Raw genomic sequence first — 18,996 nt, 5'->3', positions numbered from 1 at the left:
AGTTTCATTTTGTAACTTAAAGCTGAGTAAAATCAGAGGAACATATCAGTCGTCCACTAAAAGCGGTTAAATTAAGACGCGGAAGCAGATGTGAATTCATTCTGTCCTTTAAACCTGTAGATTTTAAATATTTTTACTTCATATTGATCATGCTTAGTGTAATTGAATGAAATGTTTATAATTACACTGTTTAATATGAAAATAAATGCAAATGGACTTCTAAATAAGGCTTTTGTGGTGCATATTTTTTTGCGTCAGTAAAGGAAGATTGCAGAATCGTTTCCACGTGTAGGTGATGTTTGACTGGATTTACCTGGTGAGTTTACAGCTTATCTTGTCTAACTTAAAGGTATAGAGGAGGATTTATGCGAATTTTGGATTAAGTGAAAATGGGGACGAGCACGTAGGATGTCCTTACGTCAACATATCACCACAATGATTGATATTTAAGAGGACCACTTATTTTGATGATCCACCCGGAAAAAGATCCTTCACTATACCTGACAAGAATTGCATCAGATTTTTATGTTCTGATATTCCCAATCCTCCTAATTTAACTTATATATTACGTTAAAAAATGCAACATGGAAGAAACAAACAAAATTATCAGCATAAAATCAGGAAAACCGCACAAATCCAGCTGTTTTGTCACTGTGAGGCACATTGGATAATGGAACAGTACTTTGTCTTTATTTCACATTTCAATACTCTTTATAACACATCTGGTCATGTTATGATGCCAACACCTGCTGTGGTGTCAACCGTCTCTGCAGGGGGGGTGGAGTGCATGAACAGAAACATTTATTTATTGCAAAAAGGACTGAGGTGTCCCCGGGTGGAAAAGACAAAGATGTTTCACTCTAGTAAAAAAGCTCTGTAAGCAAGTCGTAACACTGCAACAGCAAAGGGCAGGACAGAAAGAAACCCATTTTAACAGTGTATTTGGAATGACTTTAAGTGAATCAACAAAAATGAGAAGAACTAAAACCCAGTCCATTTAAATGACACTGTTCACAGAGATACCAAAGCATAGCCCTTAATTAAAATCTTTCCCTCTTTTCCCCCAGCAAGATGTAAATACCCATACAAGCTTTTTCTTCACTGCAGTGGTCAAAACATGATCAAAGGTCAAACATGCATTTACTTTTGTTTTGAAAGTGAAAAAAGTATTATAGGACATTAGGAAAGCCATACTTTGTCTTAGTTTTTTGCTTTCTCTCCTCTATCCTCACTGAATACTGAGATGTTTTCTATCTGTGCAAAACAGCCCTGCTGTAACATTCATCCATCGATCAAATCCAGTCAAAATACTTTGTTAAAATAGTCAGTTTTTACGGTTGTGCTTCCCCTTTACGTAAAAGGAATGCCATATAGGTCCGAGGAAACGACTGCATCTCCAGGCACAAAGGGGGCTAGGGGCTCTTAGGAGGGACAGTGGGAACGCTACACACACACAGCACTCCCGTTCACTTGGGTCGCAGGGCGTTGGAGGGCCGGGCTGCGCGGGGGGCCGCTAGGAGGAAGGTGAGGGACCCGAAGGGGCTCTGCTGAGTTTCCTCTCACACTGATGTGCTCCCATCCTCCCTGGAAGACAAAGACTGGATTATTTTACGAACCATTCTACCAATCTTAATTTCTTTCTTGTTTGCATACTTCTTGACAACAGCAGATGTCAATGTTTTTATTGAGTTCCTTATTGACAGACCAACTTTAACAAGGTAAATGGTATTAATCTTTTACAAATAACTACCTCAATCCCCTCTCTCCCCTGCTGTATCTACAGTTTGTTGCAGCTTCTAACAGGTTTCCCTCCATATTTTCACCAACTCTAGCTGTCCCTCCATCTGTCCAGCATGATGCTGCCACCACCATGATTCACCATGGGGATAGTCTATTCATTGTTATATTTTTTATCCAAACACAGCACTTTACACACGGATCAACAAGGTTTAGAAACTGATTCAACCAGAGGGCTTTTCTTTTAACGAATTGGCATTTGGAAAACTACAAAAAGAATGTATTTTTGCTTCTTTCTTGTCTCTCTTCCATAAATGTTTCTAAAGATCCAGACCAGCAGTCCTGTTGATATACTACTTTATTTTGGGGTATCCAAGTAAAAGCTATAGAATAGATTATGACATATTGTGTGTTGTTATATCCCTTAGAATAAATCTGTTTAGTACAAATTATTTAGAATGGTGACAAGAAAAACATGTGAAATACTTTTACAAGAAAGTAAAAAATAAAAGTTTGATTTCAAATATGAGGGTAAAAAAAAAAAAAAAAAAAAAGCTCAACTCACTCCTATCCCATAGTCCCAGGAAAGGCCCTTGGGCTGCATTGGTCCAACACCCATCCTGTGGCAGACGGCCCCGGGGGGTTCAGTAGGAAATCCTGGAACTCTGTCTGCAATGATCCAAACCTAAAAGAAAAAGTGAAATATCAAACTGTTGCCGTTGGACCAGGATTAAGCTGTTGTTGACATCCTGTAGGTAATATATATTCTAAATATTTAAAATGTAGCAGAAACTGTTTATCTCAGTTTGAGCATGTGCAAAACAGGATGCAAACTGGCATTATAATTAAAATGTAAATAATGATCTTCAGGACGTTTTCACTATCAGTTTTTTGGCCAAACTAGGTACTAACACCTACCTGGTCCAGGGGCCCTACAGACACCTTGCTGACGTTGTTGGAGATGAGCTCCCATGCAGAGCCCTGAGGATAGCTGGGCGTGAGGCCCTGTCTGTACCACAGATTACCTGAAAGAAATCAGGTTCAATTACATTTGATTTTTACTTTAAGGACACAAAGGAAAGAAAACTTAATGAAACTCACTGCTTTCATCTACAGCAAAGACAGATGTGCGGCCAACTGAGAGCTGTCTGAGGTTCTGCCTGGGAGGAGAGGGTATGTGGTACCAGCATTCCCCTACAGAGAAATAAAAGCTTCTGAAATAGATGATTTAAATAAATCGTCATTCTGTTTCTTTTAATGTGGTTTCATCTTAACTAACAGGCTAACTTCCAAATGCTGACCTGCAGGGTTTTGTGGAGACACAGATCCTCTGTAGAACACAGCCCCATCCCTAGTGATGGCCCACACCTGATTAGCTCCTCCGATGGAGATGGACTTAAAGGGCTGATCTGTGCCAACATGGAGCCAGGAGCTACCCTGTGGGATACAAATACTTTCAAATGGTGCCCAAGATTTTTGACCCACAATCTATTCTTTATAGAGGATATTTTTTGCGGGGCATGGTCTAAAAATACAGATTTCTCACCGCAGGGTTCTGGGGGCTCACTCCCAGGCGACACAGGACATCTCCCTTGTCATTGAGGGCCCACACAGGGACATGCTCCATTTTGCTCTGGGCCAGACACGGCATCAGAGAAATGTCGCTTAGATGGATCGGTGGCACCATCTTCCATGGACCCCTCACTGTTATTTTGCACCTCCTGTATTAGAACAGGTCTCTGTTAATGCTTTAGTGGAAACAGGGCTACAAGCTGGAGGAGGGGAGGTGAGTTTACCTCGTCCATCTTCGGCGCCTCACAAAGTCTTTCATTGTTTTGTGGCCATGAAATGTCCTGTAGGGAAGAAATAAATCAGACAAATGGGTTGATAACTTTTTCATTAAACACACACAAAAAAAAACATTTGAAGAAGCAGATTCTTCATACGTTGGAAAGTCTGCAGCGTACTGCCAGCCTTCTTTGTCTGTTCCTCCAGGAACACTAAAATCCACAGCCCACTCTGACACCTAAAAAAAGCAGTTCACAACAGGACACAAAAAGCATTCATTCACTACATGGGTCTATGGCAAATTTTCCAATGCAAGAATCCAAACAAATATTCAGTGGGAATTTATGACATATTTCTACAGTACTCAGAATTGAAGTGTGAAACCTAAAAAAAAGACTTTGGATGAATGGATTGAAATACTGTGATTTTTCTATTTTTCTTCCATACCTGTCCTGATATGGAAAATACTTTATCAAATCCCAAAGCTCTTAAGCCTTTCCCAGAAAGGGACCCTTATTTCAGGAGACTTCTTACCCAGGACCACTGAGGGGAGGGGGGGTGCGTATTGCCTTTGGTGCACTCCATCAGCCCGGTCTCATCACTCCACATGGGGCGATCGGTAGGAAGTCCTCTGTTGGATCACAAAAGATTCCACAATATTTCTTCGTGTTCTTTGAAATCCATTGGTGTGTAATCTAACAGGTAAATAACCATAATTGTGTGTAAAATGTGGGAGGCCTACTTGTCAGTATAACCAGTCATTGGGTTCCAACGCTGATTCTCATACACATGTATACTCCTGACATCAGTCTGCAAGTTCATCTCATGGTTGACTAAAACAAAAACCCAGATGACATGTTAAGGATGCTTTAGTCTTATTACGTCCACTGAAGCTGGAACCACACCACGCTACAGCAATCCCCATTAAGGGGACAGAAGAAGCCCATTCTGCATGCAGGACATGTGTTACCCTGACTGGACTCCTGTCCAAAGCTCCCGCTGTAGACCCAAGCAGTGCCATCCCACCCGATGCCCCACACCAGCCCCAGACTGTTCGACTCTATGCAGCGCAAGTGGCCCGGGATCTGCCGCCAAAACCTGCAGCAGTGTACAGGTGGAAGCACCCAGTGTTAGCCACAGGAGTTAGCATACAAGATACAAAAAATTAAAATACAATTCAGGAGGCAAAGCAAGAGCATTAAAATTCCGTCTTTGTTATCAGGCTCACATTAGGTCGCAGGCCATAGCGTGAGCCGAAGCCTCCAGGGACAGGGACGGCTCATGCACCATGATGTCTCCCTTGGAGGTGATGGACCACAGCGCCTGCGTGGATGGAGCCCCAGCAATACCTCTGCACTTGCAGCAACACTCTGACAACAGTTCAAGCTGTTGTTCCATAAAAGAAAGGTGGTAGACCAGAGATACGTTGCATTAGCGAAAACATCCCATTTTCTACACCAATTCATGAATAAAGACAAATATCTTACCCAGTCATTCATTTCCTTCTCTGATGGTGCTGCCAAGACCAGCGGCCATCTTTGTTTGGTTCTTTCAGCTGTGTAAACTGCAAAAGTGTAGTGGCAATCCTGCAGAACCGGTACCAGCGCCGTCACTTCATTTATGAACACCTGAAGGTGCTAAACACGCAACAATTTGTCAGTATTTACATATTTAGTACTTCTTGTCTTTTTTTTTTTTTTGCTGCTTTTCCAAATATCCAAATTCAGGACATGCAAACCAACCTTTTTCTCATCATATTGAGTGTAATAGACAAAGAAGATGCTGTCCTTCCTCCCATCCAACCTGGTGGATTGCTCAAGAGCAACGCCTACATCCACCCAGCGCTGCGGCTTCCAGTCTCTCCACCAGCGCAACGCACCTTTACGCACCCACACAGACTGGTCAGGAAAGGGGACAAAAAATTAGATGCTTTTCACCGTCGGGTAGAATTGAGGACAGGCTTGATTTTACTAACATTGCTCCTCTCCAAAGGTTTCCTGGTGATCTCTTGATGTTCCTGTTGCTGGGGCTGCTCGCTCCAGGCTGCTGATTGGACCGGAGTCAGAGACAGGGAACTGGAGAGAGGACCTGGCACACAAACATAAAGGTATGAAGACTCAAATAAAGCTGCCTTTAACAATACTACTGTTTAGTCATCTCCTATTTTTTTCTCTTTTCCATCCAGACAGGCAGGCGTTCCTATAAAACTTCAAAACCGGTCTCAATCTCTAGTTTTTCAAACAATTCGAAGGTCTTTCAAATATCTTTTTATATCACCGACTATGTTTTCTATCATCTTTTACTGTCTATTCCAATTTCAGATCAGTGTGTGTGTTTTTTTAAGTCTCTAAGCTCTGGCCTATAAATCTTCAGTCAAGAACGAAACAACATGTTCTGCAAACAAACTGTTTTTGTTATTGTTGTATTTGAACAACAAAAATATGGTTTCATTTTTTTTCTTTTTACAGTAAGGAAAATAAGTATTTGAACACCCTGCTCTTTTGCAAGTTCTCCCACTTAGAAACCATGAAATTGTCTGAAATTGTCATCATAGGGGCATGTCCACTGTGAGAGATATAATCTAAAAATAAATCCTGTAATCACAATATATGATTTTTTTAACTATTTATACAGCTGCAAATAAGTATTTGAACACCTATCAGCTAGAATTCTGACCCTCAATGACCTGTTAGTCTGCCTGCCTTCAACATGTCCATCTTCGCTCCATTTATTATCCTAGATTAGATATTTAGCTGCATAAAGACACCTAACCCCCCCCAATACAACCAGTAAGAATCCAACTACTAACATGGTCAATACCAAACAGCTGTCCATAGACACTAGAGACAAAATCTTACACCTCCACAAGGCTGTAAAGGGCTACAGGGAAATTGCCAAGCAGCTTTCTGAAAAAAAGGTCCCCTGTTGGAGCAATTATCAGAAAATGGGAGAGGCTAAACATGACAGTCAATCTCCCTCGGACTGGGACTCCATGCAAGATCTCACTGCTGGGGTCTCTATGATCCTAAGAAAGGTGAGAAATCAGCCCAGAACTACACGCGAGGAGCTGGTCAATGACCTGAAAAAAGCTCGGACCACCGTTTCCAAGGTTACTAGTACACTAAGAAGTCATGGTTTGAAATCATGCATAGCACAGAAGGTTCCCCTGCTTAAACCAGCACATGTCAAGGCCCTTCTTAAGTTTGTCATTGACCATTTAGATGATCCAGAGGAGTCATGGGAGAAAGTAATGTGGTCAGATGAGATTAAAATAGAACTTTTTGGTCATAATTCCACTAAACATGTTTGAAGGAAGAAGAATGATGAGTACCATCCCAAGAACACCACCCCTACTGTGAAGCATGGAGGTGGTAGCATCACCCTTTGGGGTGTTTTTCTGCACATGGGACAGGGTGACTGCACTGTATTAAGGAGAAGATGACCGGGGCCATGTATTGTGAGATTTTGGGGAACAACCTCCTTCCCTCAGTTAGAGCATTAGAGATGGGTTGAGGCTGGATCTTCCAACATGACAATTACCTGGCTCTGGCTCTGAAAGGAGAATATCATGGTTCTGGTGTGGCCTAGCCAGTCTCCAGACCTAAACCTACTAGAAAATCTTTGGAGGGAGCTCAAACTCCATGTTTCTCAGCGGCAGCCCAGAAACCTGACTGATCTAGAGAAGATCTGTGTGGAAGAGTGGGCCAAAATCCCTCCTGCAGTGAGTGCAAACCTGGCGAAAGATTAAAGGAAATATTTTACCTCTGTAATTGCAAATATTTACATTGATTTCCTCAGGTGTTCAAATACTTATTTGCAGCTATATCATACAAATAAATAGTTACGGAACTATTCATCATACATTGTGATTTCTGGATTTTTTTTTTAGATTGTCTCACAGTGGAGATGCATACAATGACAATTTCAGACTCCTCCATGATTTGGGTGGGAGAACTTGCAAAATAGCACAGTGTTATTACTTTTCCTCACTATATTTCACTTAAAACAAGGTTTTACTAAGTTTTTGGTTGATTTGGAATGTATATAGAGGCATTAAAATGAAAGTTGAAGAGCTGAAAATGTTCCTTTTTTAATTTATCCTTCAGTTGTTTCACTTTCTATGGCATAAAATCCTAACCAGACATGCATCTGGCTGTTGTCAGGTTAATAAAATCCCATTGTGAGGTTTAAAGTTCTGGAAAAATTAGAATGTTTTCTAAAGCATTTTAATTTGGGGGGATGTTTGAATGTGTGTATATTTCCTGTTTTGCTTATTTGTGAAAATTTCATCAAATCAGACAAAAATTATTTCCGTTAGCACCCCTCCGTTACACAGCTTCAGACACTGGCTGTCCATATACCTGTAGGACTGAGCCAGCTGATGTGTGAACTTGCATCCACATCACATCCTCCACCAGAAACCCATGTCCACACTGGTCCGTCCTCCTCCCCGATGCCCTGCGAGTTCTCCAGACTTCCAAGGACATCGTTCAGCAGACGCCCTGCTGTCTGTGCACCCCGAGCTGCTTCTGCCCCTTCTAGATCCACGTTCATAAAGGGGACATCGTGCCCTCTGGTTGGAAGGGTGGGGAGGAGCGGAGCTGGCGGCTGTTCCACACTCTCTTCCTGCAACATCTCTGTGATGGATGGCTGCATAGTGGATGTTCTGTCTCGGTCAGAGACCAAGCTGTTGATGAAGCTGTCGCTGGCTGGGATGAAGGCTTTCGGAGCATCTTGTTGAGGGTTCGAGGAGGCTTCTTTCAGCTCCTGAGGAGGAGCAGATGACTCGGTTCCCCCCAAAGGAACAATAGAGGGAGCTGCTGCCTCCAGTATAGGAGTAGCACTGTGCTCTGAATTAGTAGGACCCAACTCCGAGTCTGAATCTGTTCCACTTAGGGCAGAGCCTTGTGAGGCCTCAGTCAGCTGGCCACTTATTTCACACTCATCCCTTATTAAAAAAGCACAAAGATGGTAATAAAGTGGTTGATTAAAGTCAGGTAGGAGTTATTAAAGACTTGGCTGATGTTTCTCTACAGACCTGGGTGGAATAAGGTCTTTATTGCTCCCCCACTGGGCTGAAACAGGGATCCAGCCATTTCCACTTGGCTCAGACTGCGTCACACCCATCCTAAAATACACCCCGCGATCCTCACCAACGGCCCACACCTAACAGACAGAGACAAGGAGAAATCTATGTGGAAGAACATTGGTGAACAGCCAGGGTGGGGAAGTAGCTTTGTGCATTTATTGAACTTTTCATGTAATTTACCCCCAGTAATCCCGAAATATGCGATCCATCAAAGCTACATTTTGTTCTTTAAAGACCAATCAGAGCAGCTGTTACTTTATAAGGCTGTATACAGTAACTCTTGCTCCTAAAGCAGCTCCCATAACTGCAACCCTGGAACATGAAATATGGGATATGATGACGATGCCTTGGCCAGCTTCTAATTAGGGAGTCTCCCATATGAAAGGCCAGTGGGAATACAGTCGGGAGATATTTAAGGCTGGACCCTGAGGTGCAACTGCTGGAGGGGACACTGGGCAGAGCGGGAGGCTGTACTCGTGTTACAGCTCTGCTGACAGGCCGGGGGACAGAGGGGGTTGGAATGAGGGTAGGCAGGAGGAGGGCAGACAGAGCTGGGAGGAGGAGGTGTGAGGTACGGGTTTGCAGCGCAAGCAAAGTCTTCAGCAGTGAGACATGGAGCGAACAGTTTCTGCTCCTGATCTGTCCTGAAACCAGATCCATGCAAAGGGCGAGATTGATCAGGCAGCAGACAGCAGCTAAAAACACAGTTCAGTTTGGAAATGGACAGGTTTTAATAAACCTACAGGGTTACATTATATATGTATATAATTTCATAGACAGATTCATCCTCTATACTAGCCCTGGAGCCATAAAGAACAGACACACAAGAGCTGCAACAAAGTTTGGTTTCATATGTTAATCAAAAACCTCAATGTAGTCAGTTAGGGTTTAATTTGGCAGATAAACACAAAGTGGGTCATAATTATAAATGATAGTAAAAAGGAAAAATGTTTCCAAAATGTTCATAGAAGTCTTAATTTTGGCTCATGTGTTTTTATTCTTTAGAACCATATTTCGCTGCAATTAGAAGCCACAGACGTCTTCTGTTATTTGACTCTCCTATCTACATCCAAAAATAGAGTTTTGCATTAATTTTGCCATTCTTCTTTGCAAAAGAGGGTCTCTGAGTTTGAAAAAAGATGGTGAAAATGTGGCACACTACTAAAGCAGCTTTTCTAGCAGACTTTTTCAACGTTGAGCTCCATCCATGTCCCCATCACTGCTGGGGGAGTGGTGGCCTAGTGGTTAGGGCACGGAGCTCAGTATCCTGAGGCTCCCACAGACTGCCACCCTGAGTGAAGACACACTGTTCCCTGGGCGCAAATGGCAGCCCACTGCTCCCCAAGGGGATGGGTTACATGCGGAGAGTAAACTGTACTGTACTTGTACTTGTGACAGTGTAATGACAATAAAATGCTAGGGGGAAAAAAACCCATCAACCCTTCCCTGCAAAGAGCTGCATCCCCACAGCCTGATACTGCCAACTCCCTGTTTTACTGAGGGTATAGCTTATTCAAGCTCATGGGCCTCGTTAGCCACAAATAGATCTTTTTTATATAGATCATAAAGGTATATTTGGTTTAATCAGAACCCCTCTGACCCCTGCTCAGCTTAAGCTTTTGAGGAAGACTGATCAGTGAGCTCCAACTCTTTCTTCTTTTATAAAGTTGATGTCCTTCAGCTGTAAAGCATGTGTGTTAGCCTTGACTTTAAGCTTTATGAACCAATTCTGGTCTGTTCCTCTGAGAATAAATCAGTGGTTATCTTATTTAATAACAGAATAAAGGGAAATAATTTTTTATTTGTAAAAAAAAAAAAAGATATATTGGTGTTTTTGCATTTGTCTCTCACATTAACTTCTAATTTTTATTTATAAAAAATAACAAAAAATAATGTTAGAACTATGAATATACAGTCATATGTTTGTATTACTTTTTTAAATGTATTTATTACTGTTTTCAAGGTTGCACTTAAAAAAAGTAATTGTCTAGAGCTTTTTTAAACGAAACTCTTTTTGTTTACACTCGTATACATACAAAATGACCAAATAAATCTAAGTCTAGTCTAATGACATACCCTCAGGTTTGAGGTTATAATATGACAAGTGCGACAACTGCATAAAAATCACCTCTGACCTGATCATTGAGTCCCACATCCACCATCATCATCTCCCCCCCGATACTGATCCAGCCAGACCCACAGGGGTTGTGGGAGTTTACGCCGCGCCTGAACCACACCTGGACACACGCAGGCCATCAGGTCCAGACATGTAGCAAACAGGTGAGTTACTAACATTCATGTAATCACAGGTTTACCTTATAGTCTTTTGTTACCACCCACACAACACTGACTCCAACTGCCACATGAAGAGCTTCCACCTCCTTTGAGGGTGAGTCTACCTCCAACCAAGAGGTACCTGGAAAAAAAAAAATGCTCCGTAATAATCTGAAACGTTCTGGGTCAACATAAATTTAAAAGAATAAGCTACATAATTCATACATGTAACAGCTGAAATTAATATTTCTAAGATGATAGGACAGTAACGTGGAAACACAGGGGGAAAGATAAGGACTAGGGATGGACAGTGTGGCACAGTGATGCTGACCTGTTGGGCTGTCCAGACTGAGGCCTGTACGAACCAGCAGGTTTCCATCCCACAGTAAAGCCCACAGTAGATCCCCGGGGCCGGCTGATAACTGTGCCACCTCTTTGGGTACTTCCACCTCCTCCCAGCTGGTGCCCTCTGGCACACGGGGATGGATCCCCTCCCTGAACCAAACCTGTACAGCAAAAAGATTAGATGAACATGATGTCCATTCATCATTTAAAAAGCAGCATTCACACATAACAGTATAATCTCAGGTTATAACTCTAAAAACAAATGTGGCTTGCATTATAGAATATTAAGTTTTTAATTAAACTAAATCGATACATTAAGCGCTTAAACTATCTTAATAACTGGGTCAGAAAACCTTTCAGTTTTGTTTGCTGTATTTTATAAAGCTGTGCTGCCATCTAGTGGACATAGATGTTCATAAAAGTGATTTAATTCACTTAAAACTGGATGTGCTGATATAAAAACCAGAAAAGTCTTTAGAAAGTGCAACCCTCCATGGAGTAGCTCACATATTGACCTCCACCTCAAGTTAATACCTGTATACACGGAATTTTTTTTATTTAGAGAAGCTTTTACAGTATATTAATTGTGTATAGCAAGCATTTACTGTTATACTGAAAATTGTTTTTTAGTTATTTCGAAAAGAGATAACAGACATAAAAACAAACACAGTTGAGAACATAACCTCCTTGGCAGAGATAACTGAGAAAATATTGCAAATCATTGTAAATAACAAAAAGTTACCAGTGTGGATATGGGTTTCCCGTGGAGGATGTGATGTGGATGCAATGTGTATATTATACGCTTTATAGAAATCCCAATTGCTGCCCTTAAATTTGAGAGAAAGTATCGGTTTGTACCAGAAAGATCAAAGATTTGTTCTGACTTTCTGACTAACCTGCCCCTGCTGGGTCACACCCCAGAGGTATGGATACCTCCCTGATTGGTCGCTCATCTCCCAGCCACCACAGCTGATGTCACAGAGCGGCAGGGGGGGCTTCCTGGGATTATCCAGCGGGATCTGCAAAGACAAAGCAGCTACTGTTTTACACCTCACAATAACTTTGAGTTTGGATCACCTTGGAGATTTTGTCCAAGTATACAGAGAGCAAAAAGAATCATCTATCATTAGGTAAGTACTATGGTGACACTCTGGAAACTGATGCTTTAAAGTTTTCAATAATGATGTTTACGTACTGGCAATAATAGCTACAATCGGCATATAATCTCACTTGCCTTTTTCATTTTGTCATCCTACAACAAAAACATCTATGCATTTTATTGTTAGTTGACAGCCTTAATCAGAGAAAAAAACAAAAGGTCATTAACTGCAAAGATTCACTATTTGGGAGATCTTAATGTTACAAGGCTTTCAAGGCTGCAAATGACTCTAAATATGGGTGAATGTTGAACTCTTAGCTGGACACCGGTCCAAAACACGCTGTGGACCTTTTCACTATATTAGCAGGAGACTAGGCCAAAATTAAATTTTTAAACATTTGAAAGTATGAAAAAGTCCTTCTAAAAGACGCAGATTTAATTCCACTAGAATGTGCTTCTTCTGAGTACTGATTCAAGTGGGAGATGAACACAAAGGTATCAAAACCGTAAACCATTTTTCTTTGCATAATTACATTGCAATGTGCGGGTCTATTAAATAAAATAGGGAAGATCGAAGCTTGGGAATCTTAGATTCTCTTTTAGGTTTGAAACTGCTTAGTCAGGTTAAGTGATATTTGTAATGTAAAAAAGATTCTTAACTGTGTTTTGGGGTTGTAAAAAAATTATTTAACCCAAAATTCTTGGGAGTTGTACAATACAGAAATAGAAAGTCTGTAGGGCTTGGCAAACCTTTGCCCAAGTTCCTTGTGCTGTGTATCTTCTGTAACGGATCCATCGTCTACGACGGACACAGGAGTTCCACTTCTTGTCTGGTGAGAAGTTTGCTGGGAAGTCGACTGCATACTCCCAGCCCTACAGAATGAGAGGAATAAAGTGCTTGGTGCTGAAAATTCTTTAAAGGAAAGAAACTGAATAAATGGTGTGAGAAAATGAAATGATGATGCAGGGCCTGATGTAGTTCTCACCCCTGTCTGACCAGGTTCTCCACAGCTCTGATCCACATACCAGTCGCCTTCCCACTCCCAGCTTCGAGACGGCAGCTGGAAGCTGTTGAGCGGCTGCGGGTTCATCCCTGTGACATCGCTCCAGGGCCAGCGGTCGGTGGGAAGCAGCACGTCAGTGAAACCATCCACTGGGTTCCACCGCTGACCATAAAAACAAACAAAGGAATATTGTAAAAATGATCATTATTCAGAATCGGAGTTTTGTTTTTATCTGACCTGGTTCTCATAGGTCTCCTCCCGGTAGCGGATGGAAGTCTCACTGGGCATTATGTTCAGATAGATGTGGTGATCACAGCCGATGCCCCAGCAGCGCTCCTTGCTTGCAGTGACGCGCTTCAGCTCCAGCAGCATGTCATCAGCGCGGACCCAGCGCTGCCCGGCTGTGGAGAGGCTGTACACTCTGCCATACACATCCACAGCCCACAGCAGTGTTATAGGCATGGTGACTCCTAACAGAGACAGAGGACAGAATTCATCTCTATCCGCTACATATTATAGGGCTGCGTAATTAAAGCTTGATGATTTGGTGACAAAAAGGGGTGGCTGTGAGGTACACACTCACCTAGAACTGTTTAATTAAAACTTGTCCGCAAAAACTGGAAAAATGATGTGAGCAAGATCTTTAAATTTCACATACAGTGGCAATTTCTCTTGCTTTTTTTTTAAGAGTGCTTGACATTAATGTATTATCTCTTTGTTTTATATGCAGTACAGAGTAGCTACCAATAGTTTACTGAAATTGCATTACATTTTAATAAATTTAAACCTTGTTTACTGTAGAAGTGCTATCCTTTCATTTTCAATTTAATATATAAATACATCCAGAACAAAAAGTAGAAAATTGCACGTTCAGTAGCATAATTTAGCTTCCACAGTGTTACATACTGAATTAAAGCAGCAAACCTTTTTACTACCTTTCTTAAAATAGCCTGCCTTCATCAACCCATGGAGCGACTCTAGGTTCTCTGAACTTGGTTGATGTGTTCAGCAAAATACTATTTTACATGCTCTGCACCAACTTATGCAGATTGATAAAAGAAATGCTGACTTTATTCTGAGACTGATGTTCTGGAAGCATCTTTATGTTTGTTTAAGAACATCACAAAATGCTGACACAGATATAAAGGCCTTCTTGCAGTGGAAAAAACTGAAAACTTTAAACAAAAAAAATTGACTTTGTTCCTGTCTTTTTCAGCTTTAGAGATGAAAACTCCTGTTCCTACGATTTTGTAAAGTAAACAAGGCTTTTGACATTTTCCATGTTTGCCCACAGATTCTTTAATGGGTTTAGGTCTTGCAGACTTTGCTGCATAAGTCTCATCCATGCATACTTTATGCTTCCCTTGAAACCACTTCATTGAGGCTCCAGCTATATAGTTAGCCTTGCTTTGCTGCTGAAAGGTTAACAATCTTCCATTTATCCACATTCTTGCTGCCTCCAACCATCTATCTAGGCCTTTAGTTTTTTTCCCATCCCATGAACACTTCTAAACAAAAACATTAACTTGCATTTCGTGATTTTTTCTTTTTTTTTTATAAACCTTCCACCATGTGTATTTATGTGTGCAAAAGGGACTTCTTACAGTTGCCTTCCAGCTGTTCTTCCATAGAGGACAGATTTGTCAGTTCTAAAGCTGTTGTCCAATAAAAGGGTTTGTCCATCTGAGCTGCTGTTAGTTTTGGTTAAATGTCTAAGTAGGTTGGCAGTTGTTCTGCGATGTATTGCTTAAAGCCTGGTTGTTGTTTTGTTTGTTTTGTTTTTTTAAATAAACCTGCTTTAATCTTTGTTCTCCACACCTTCATACCCAACCAGTCTGCTGTATTAGTCTCGAACAATACTGAGATTGAATGACACTGGATTTTATTAGTCAGATTAATGGGAGGTGAACAACAATTAATGTGACAGCTCAGAGTGCATTAAACATTGCATAATTGTGCTTCCACCTGGAAGTGCATTCAGAGCAGCTCCTCGCCCCCACCTCGGGTCATCAAATAAAGTCTGTCTAAGTCTAAGTCTAAAGATCACTTTTCTGTCATGCTAATTCCTGCATACAGTCCTCAGCTAATCAGGGCTAAACCAACAGTTAAAGAAGTCAGAGTGTGGTCTGAGGGGGCCATGGGGAAACTTCAGGATTGTTTTGAATGCTCTGACTGGAACATGTTCAAAGTTGCAGCAACCTATGACGACAAAATAATTATAGATGAGTATCTCATGACTCTATCAGCCTACATCAACAAATGCATTGTAGATGTCAGCATATAAAAAAAACATCACCACCTGGGCAAACCAATGACCCTGGCTGAATGGGGAGGTTCAGAAATCGCTAAAAACACAGAACTCAGCTTTCAAGTCTGGTGATAAAGAGGCACCGAGGACAGCACATGCCAATTTGAATAGGCCATCAAATCAGCAAAGCAGACCCACAGCCAGAAGATCCAGGATCTCTCCATGATGCCAGCGACACCAGGAGGATGTGCCAAGGCATACAGTGTACATCTCCCCCCCTCCAGTAGATGTAGCAAATGACTTCTTAAATAAACTAAACAACTTCTTTGGAAGGTTTGAGGCACTAGACAGCACTCCAGCAGTGAATGCGGTTCAACTCCAGAGAGGAAGCACTCAACCATGACAAAGCTAAAGTGAGGTAAACTCTGAGGAGAGTCAACCCAAGAAAGGCCCCAGGCCCTGATAACATACCTGGGCGGGTGTACAAGAAGTGTACAGGTCAGCTGGCTGGTGACATTTTTAACACCTCGCTGGACATGCTTTAAATCTGCCGCCATCATTCCGGTCCCAAAGGGGCCTCAGCTCACCTTACTCAATGACTACCGGCCTGTTGCACTGACTCCTATCATGATGAACTGCTTCAGAAGGCTGGTTAAAGAACACATCCTTGCTACCTCTCCACTGAGGATGCCATGTCTGCTGCTCTTCACCTGTGCCTGGCACACCTAGAGGAGAAGAACATCAACGTGCGGATGCTGTTCCTGGACTTCAGCTCAGCTATCAACACTATCATCCTATTAAAAAAAAGGGAACAAAAGCCATGAGACAGCCCACCTGCCCCCAGCCATCCTCACAACCTCCTACAGAAGCACCATAGAGAGTGTTCTGACCAGCTGTGTGGTGTGGAGACTGCAACACTGCAGACTGGAAGAACGTGAGGAGAGTGGTGAGAACAGCAGGGAAGATCATCGGGGCTCCTCTTCCCTCCATAAAAGACATTTCATCTCAGTGCTGCGTGTCCCCAAAACACTGCATATTTGCGTTATATATATTTAATGCTCTGAAGTTCCATTTCAATGTGTTTTTTGCACCATGTTTTTTTTCTCCCACACTGTTTACATTTGATCACTGCTTCATTTTAAGAAATGGAAATGTCATGAACGCTTAGCAAAACAACATTTAGTTTTGTATACACTCTGTGGTTACAAAATGACAATCAAAGTTGTCTAAATCTGAAGTGTTGGTAAGGCTAAAAAGTTACAGGAAAAACATTACAACTGTTGGTTACAATGGGCAAAATGTAAAAATATAAAAAAACAAGAACAAACAAATGAAAAACTTTCAATGCTATAAGTGCCTTTTAAAAGCACTGTGTTTGAAAAAAGAGCAAGCTTTAGGACAGGCTTTTATTTTAAGTACATTGAAGCTTTCTTGGGGAAAAACTAGCATTTTAAAAAGATCTTGTAAATGATTGACGGAAAATCCATCCATCCATTTTCCATCATGGTTATCCCAAGCAGGGTTGTGAGATTGCTGGTACCATCTCCAGCTGTCTATGGGTGAGAGGCGGGGTACACCCTGGACAGGTCGCCAGTCCATTGAAGGGCAACACAGAGAAAAACAGGACAAACAACCATTCATGCACACACTCACACCTAAGGAGAATTTAGAGAAGCCAATTAACCTAACAGTCATGTTTTTGGACTGTGGGAGGAAGCTGGAGTACCTGGAGAGAACCTACACATGCTCAGGGAGAACATGCAAACTCCATGCAGAAAGACCCTGGCCGGGAATCAAACCCAGAACCTTCTTGCTGCAAGGCAGCAGTGCTACCCACTGCGCCACCCTGAACAATTAATAAAATGTCTAAACTATTTCCTCTGTGTGTAACTAAATGATGATAATAATAATAAAAATTAACAACAAAAATAATAATAATGATAATAATAATTGTTATTATTATTTTGTTTTTCAGCCAAGTGAATAGACAAAACCATTTTGTTTTATTTTGAAACTCATGACCGGAAGTTATGCCTTTATTTTGACTGGCGCTCTTGACAGTTGCTTGACTACTGACACTAATCCGCTACGGCAGTAACAATCAGCACAGCAAAGCTGGCCTTATGCGTTCAATTGCACCTTTATTTATCTATTTAAAAAAAAAAGAAAAAAAGGTAAACACATACTTTATTAAAGCCATCAACTAAACTTTATCTGAAAGTATCAATATAGTTAATATTGTAGCAGCACTGCATTTGTCTAAATTGAATTTAGACATATGTACATTACAGTAGCAGGGATATAGAGTAGAGTCTGGGATGTCAAAAAGAAGCCTACCTGTATATTCACTAGATCCGACAGGCGGTTGTCATGGGAAATACCAACAGCGTCATGTCATCAGGTGCGACAGCAGATGCTGCCATCTCTGTCACCCATCCTACAACACATTCAGTAGTAATGTCTAACAGCACCAAGCAGAGAGGTGTCACGCTAAGATGTACAGTCAGGATAGAAATGCTGCAAAGAAGGTTATAAGCAGTTCACATCTTCAGTGGCTGCAGACAGATGGCCTAACCTGCAGGGATAGACCTAAAAGCACTAAGCTTTTACTCACGTATGCTCATGGATGACCCACCTTTGGCGCAAAAATAAATAAATGAATAAAACATACCAATAAAAAATCTGGCGTCGTCTGCGTTCACCCACAGAGCAGCATTTATTTAATATTGCGGACCAGAGAATTGTCCCGTCCTGTCCAACTCCGAGCCCACAACAGGAAATGGAGGAAGCGCTGCTGTGATTGGATAGAACGCAGCAGGAGTGAGGGATCCCTGCCTCTGATTGGTCCAAATCGGTCGGTATTTTTCCCCTTTGCCGCTACTGATCAGAGGGATTGTTTAAATTATTTATTTAGCGGCGGTTTATTAATTATTTAAGCTCAAAGTTTAGTGACAGATGACACCTCGGTGTCACAAAACACCATAAAACAACAGATCCAACAAACACAGCTACTCTAACTTTTGATCAACAACATAGGGATTGTATGGCTCGTGTAATAACCACCTTTTATTTATTACAATAATCTTTATTTCTAATTGTATTTGTGCCTATCAAGTGAGAAATATTCTGAAAGAAGATTTAGCTGAGCAAAAAAAAAAAAATAAAAAAATAAAAATAAAAAATAAAAATAAAAAAAACAACAACAAAAAAGTAGAAATAATTTAAACAAAAAAAACAAAAACGTTTTATGTGCATGCAATAGGTTGGCTAGAATGGCTTCAGAAGTATTAGAACTTTCTCCCCTCTAGGAACCTCTAATAAAGCAAGAAAACGAACTAAGAACTAAGCTGTTTATATCCGCATCAACATTGTCTTGCCTTTTTTTTAAATGTCCTCTTATAAATAAAGCTTA

General features: G+C 41.3%; 1 protein-coding gene across 1 annotated transcript; it reads right to left on the bottom strand.

The window, feature by feature from the left end:
* Positions 1-677: 677 nt before the first annotated feature.
* On the bottom strand, positions 678-18,355 carry tecpr1 (tectonin beta-propeller repeat containing 1). Its single transcript, XM_015394793.1, is given in 27 exon segments — positions 678-1,551; positions 1,554-1,584; positions 2,303-2,422; positions 2,656-2,762; positions 2,839-2,931; positions 3,039-3,174; positions 3,284-3,458; positions 3,534-3,590; positions 3,684-3,763; positions 4,060-4,156; positions 4,268-4,358; positions 4,496-4,623; positions 4,754-4,911; positions 5,013-5,162; positions 5,268-5,423; positions 5,501-5,613; positions 7,887-8,473; positions 8,564-8,691; positions 10,750-10,851; positions 10,930-11,030; positions 11,220-11,394; positions 12,130-12,252; positions 13,083-13,205; positions 13,319-13,498; positions 13,574-13,806; positions 17,922-18,021; positions 18,256-18,355. Coding segments are annotated over 25 exon segments (3,474 nt in total). The 5' UTR covers positions 13,799-13,806; positions 17,922-18,021; positions 18,256-18,355; the 3' UTR covers positions 678-1,513.
* Positions 18,356-18,996: the final 641 nt, after the last annotated feature.

This window comes from Cyprinodon variegatus, unplaced genomic scaffold, assembly GCF_000732505.1.
Source record: "Cyprinodon variegatus isolate N-32 unplaced genomic scaffold, C_variegatus-1.0 Scaffold709, whole genome shotgun sequence".
Taxonomy (NCBI): domain Eukaryota; kingdom Metazoa; phylum Chordata; class Actinopteri; order Cyprinodontiformes; family Cyprinodontidae; genus Cyprinodon; species Cyprinodon variegatus.
The sequence above is the reverse complement of the archived record's forward strand: the minus strand, read 5'-3'. Positions and strand labels throughout refer to the sequence as shown.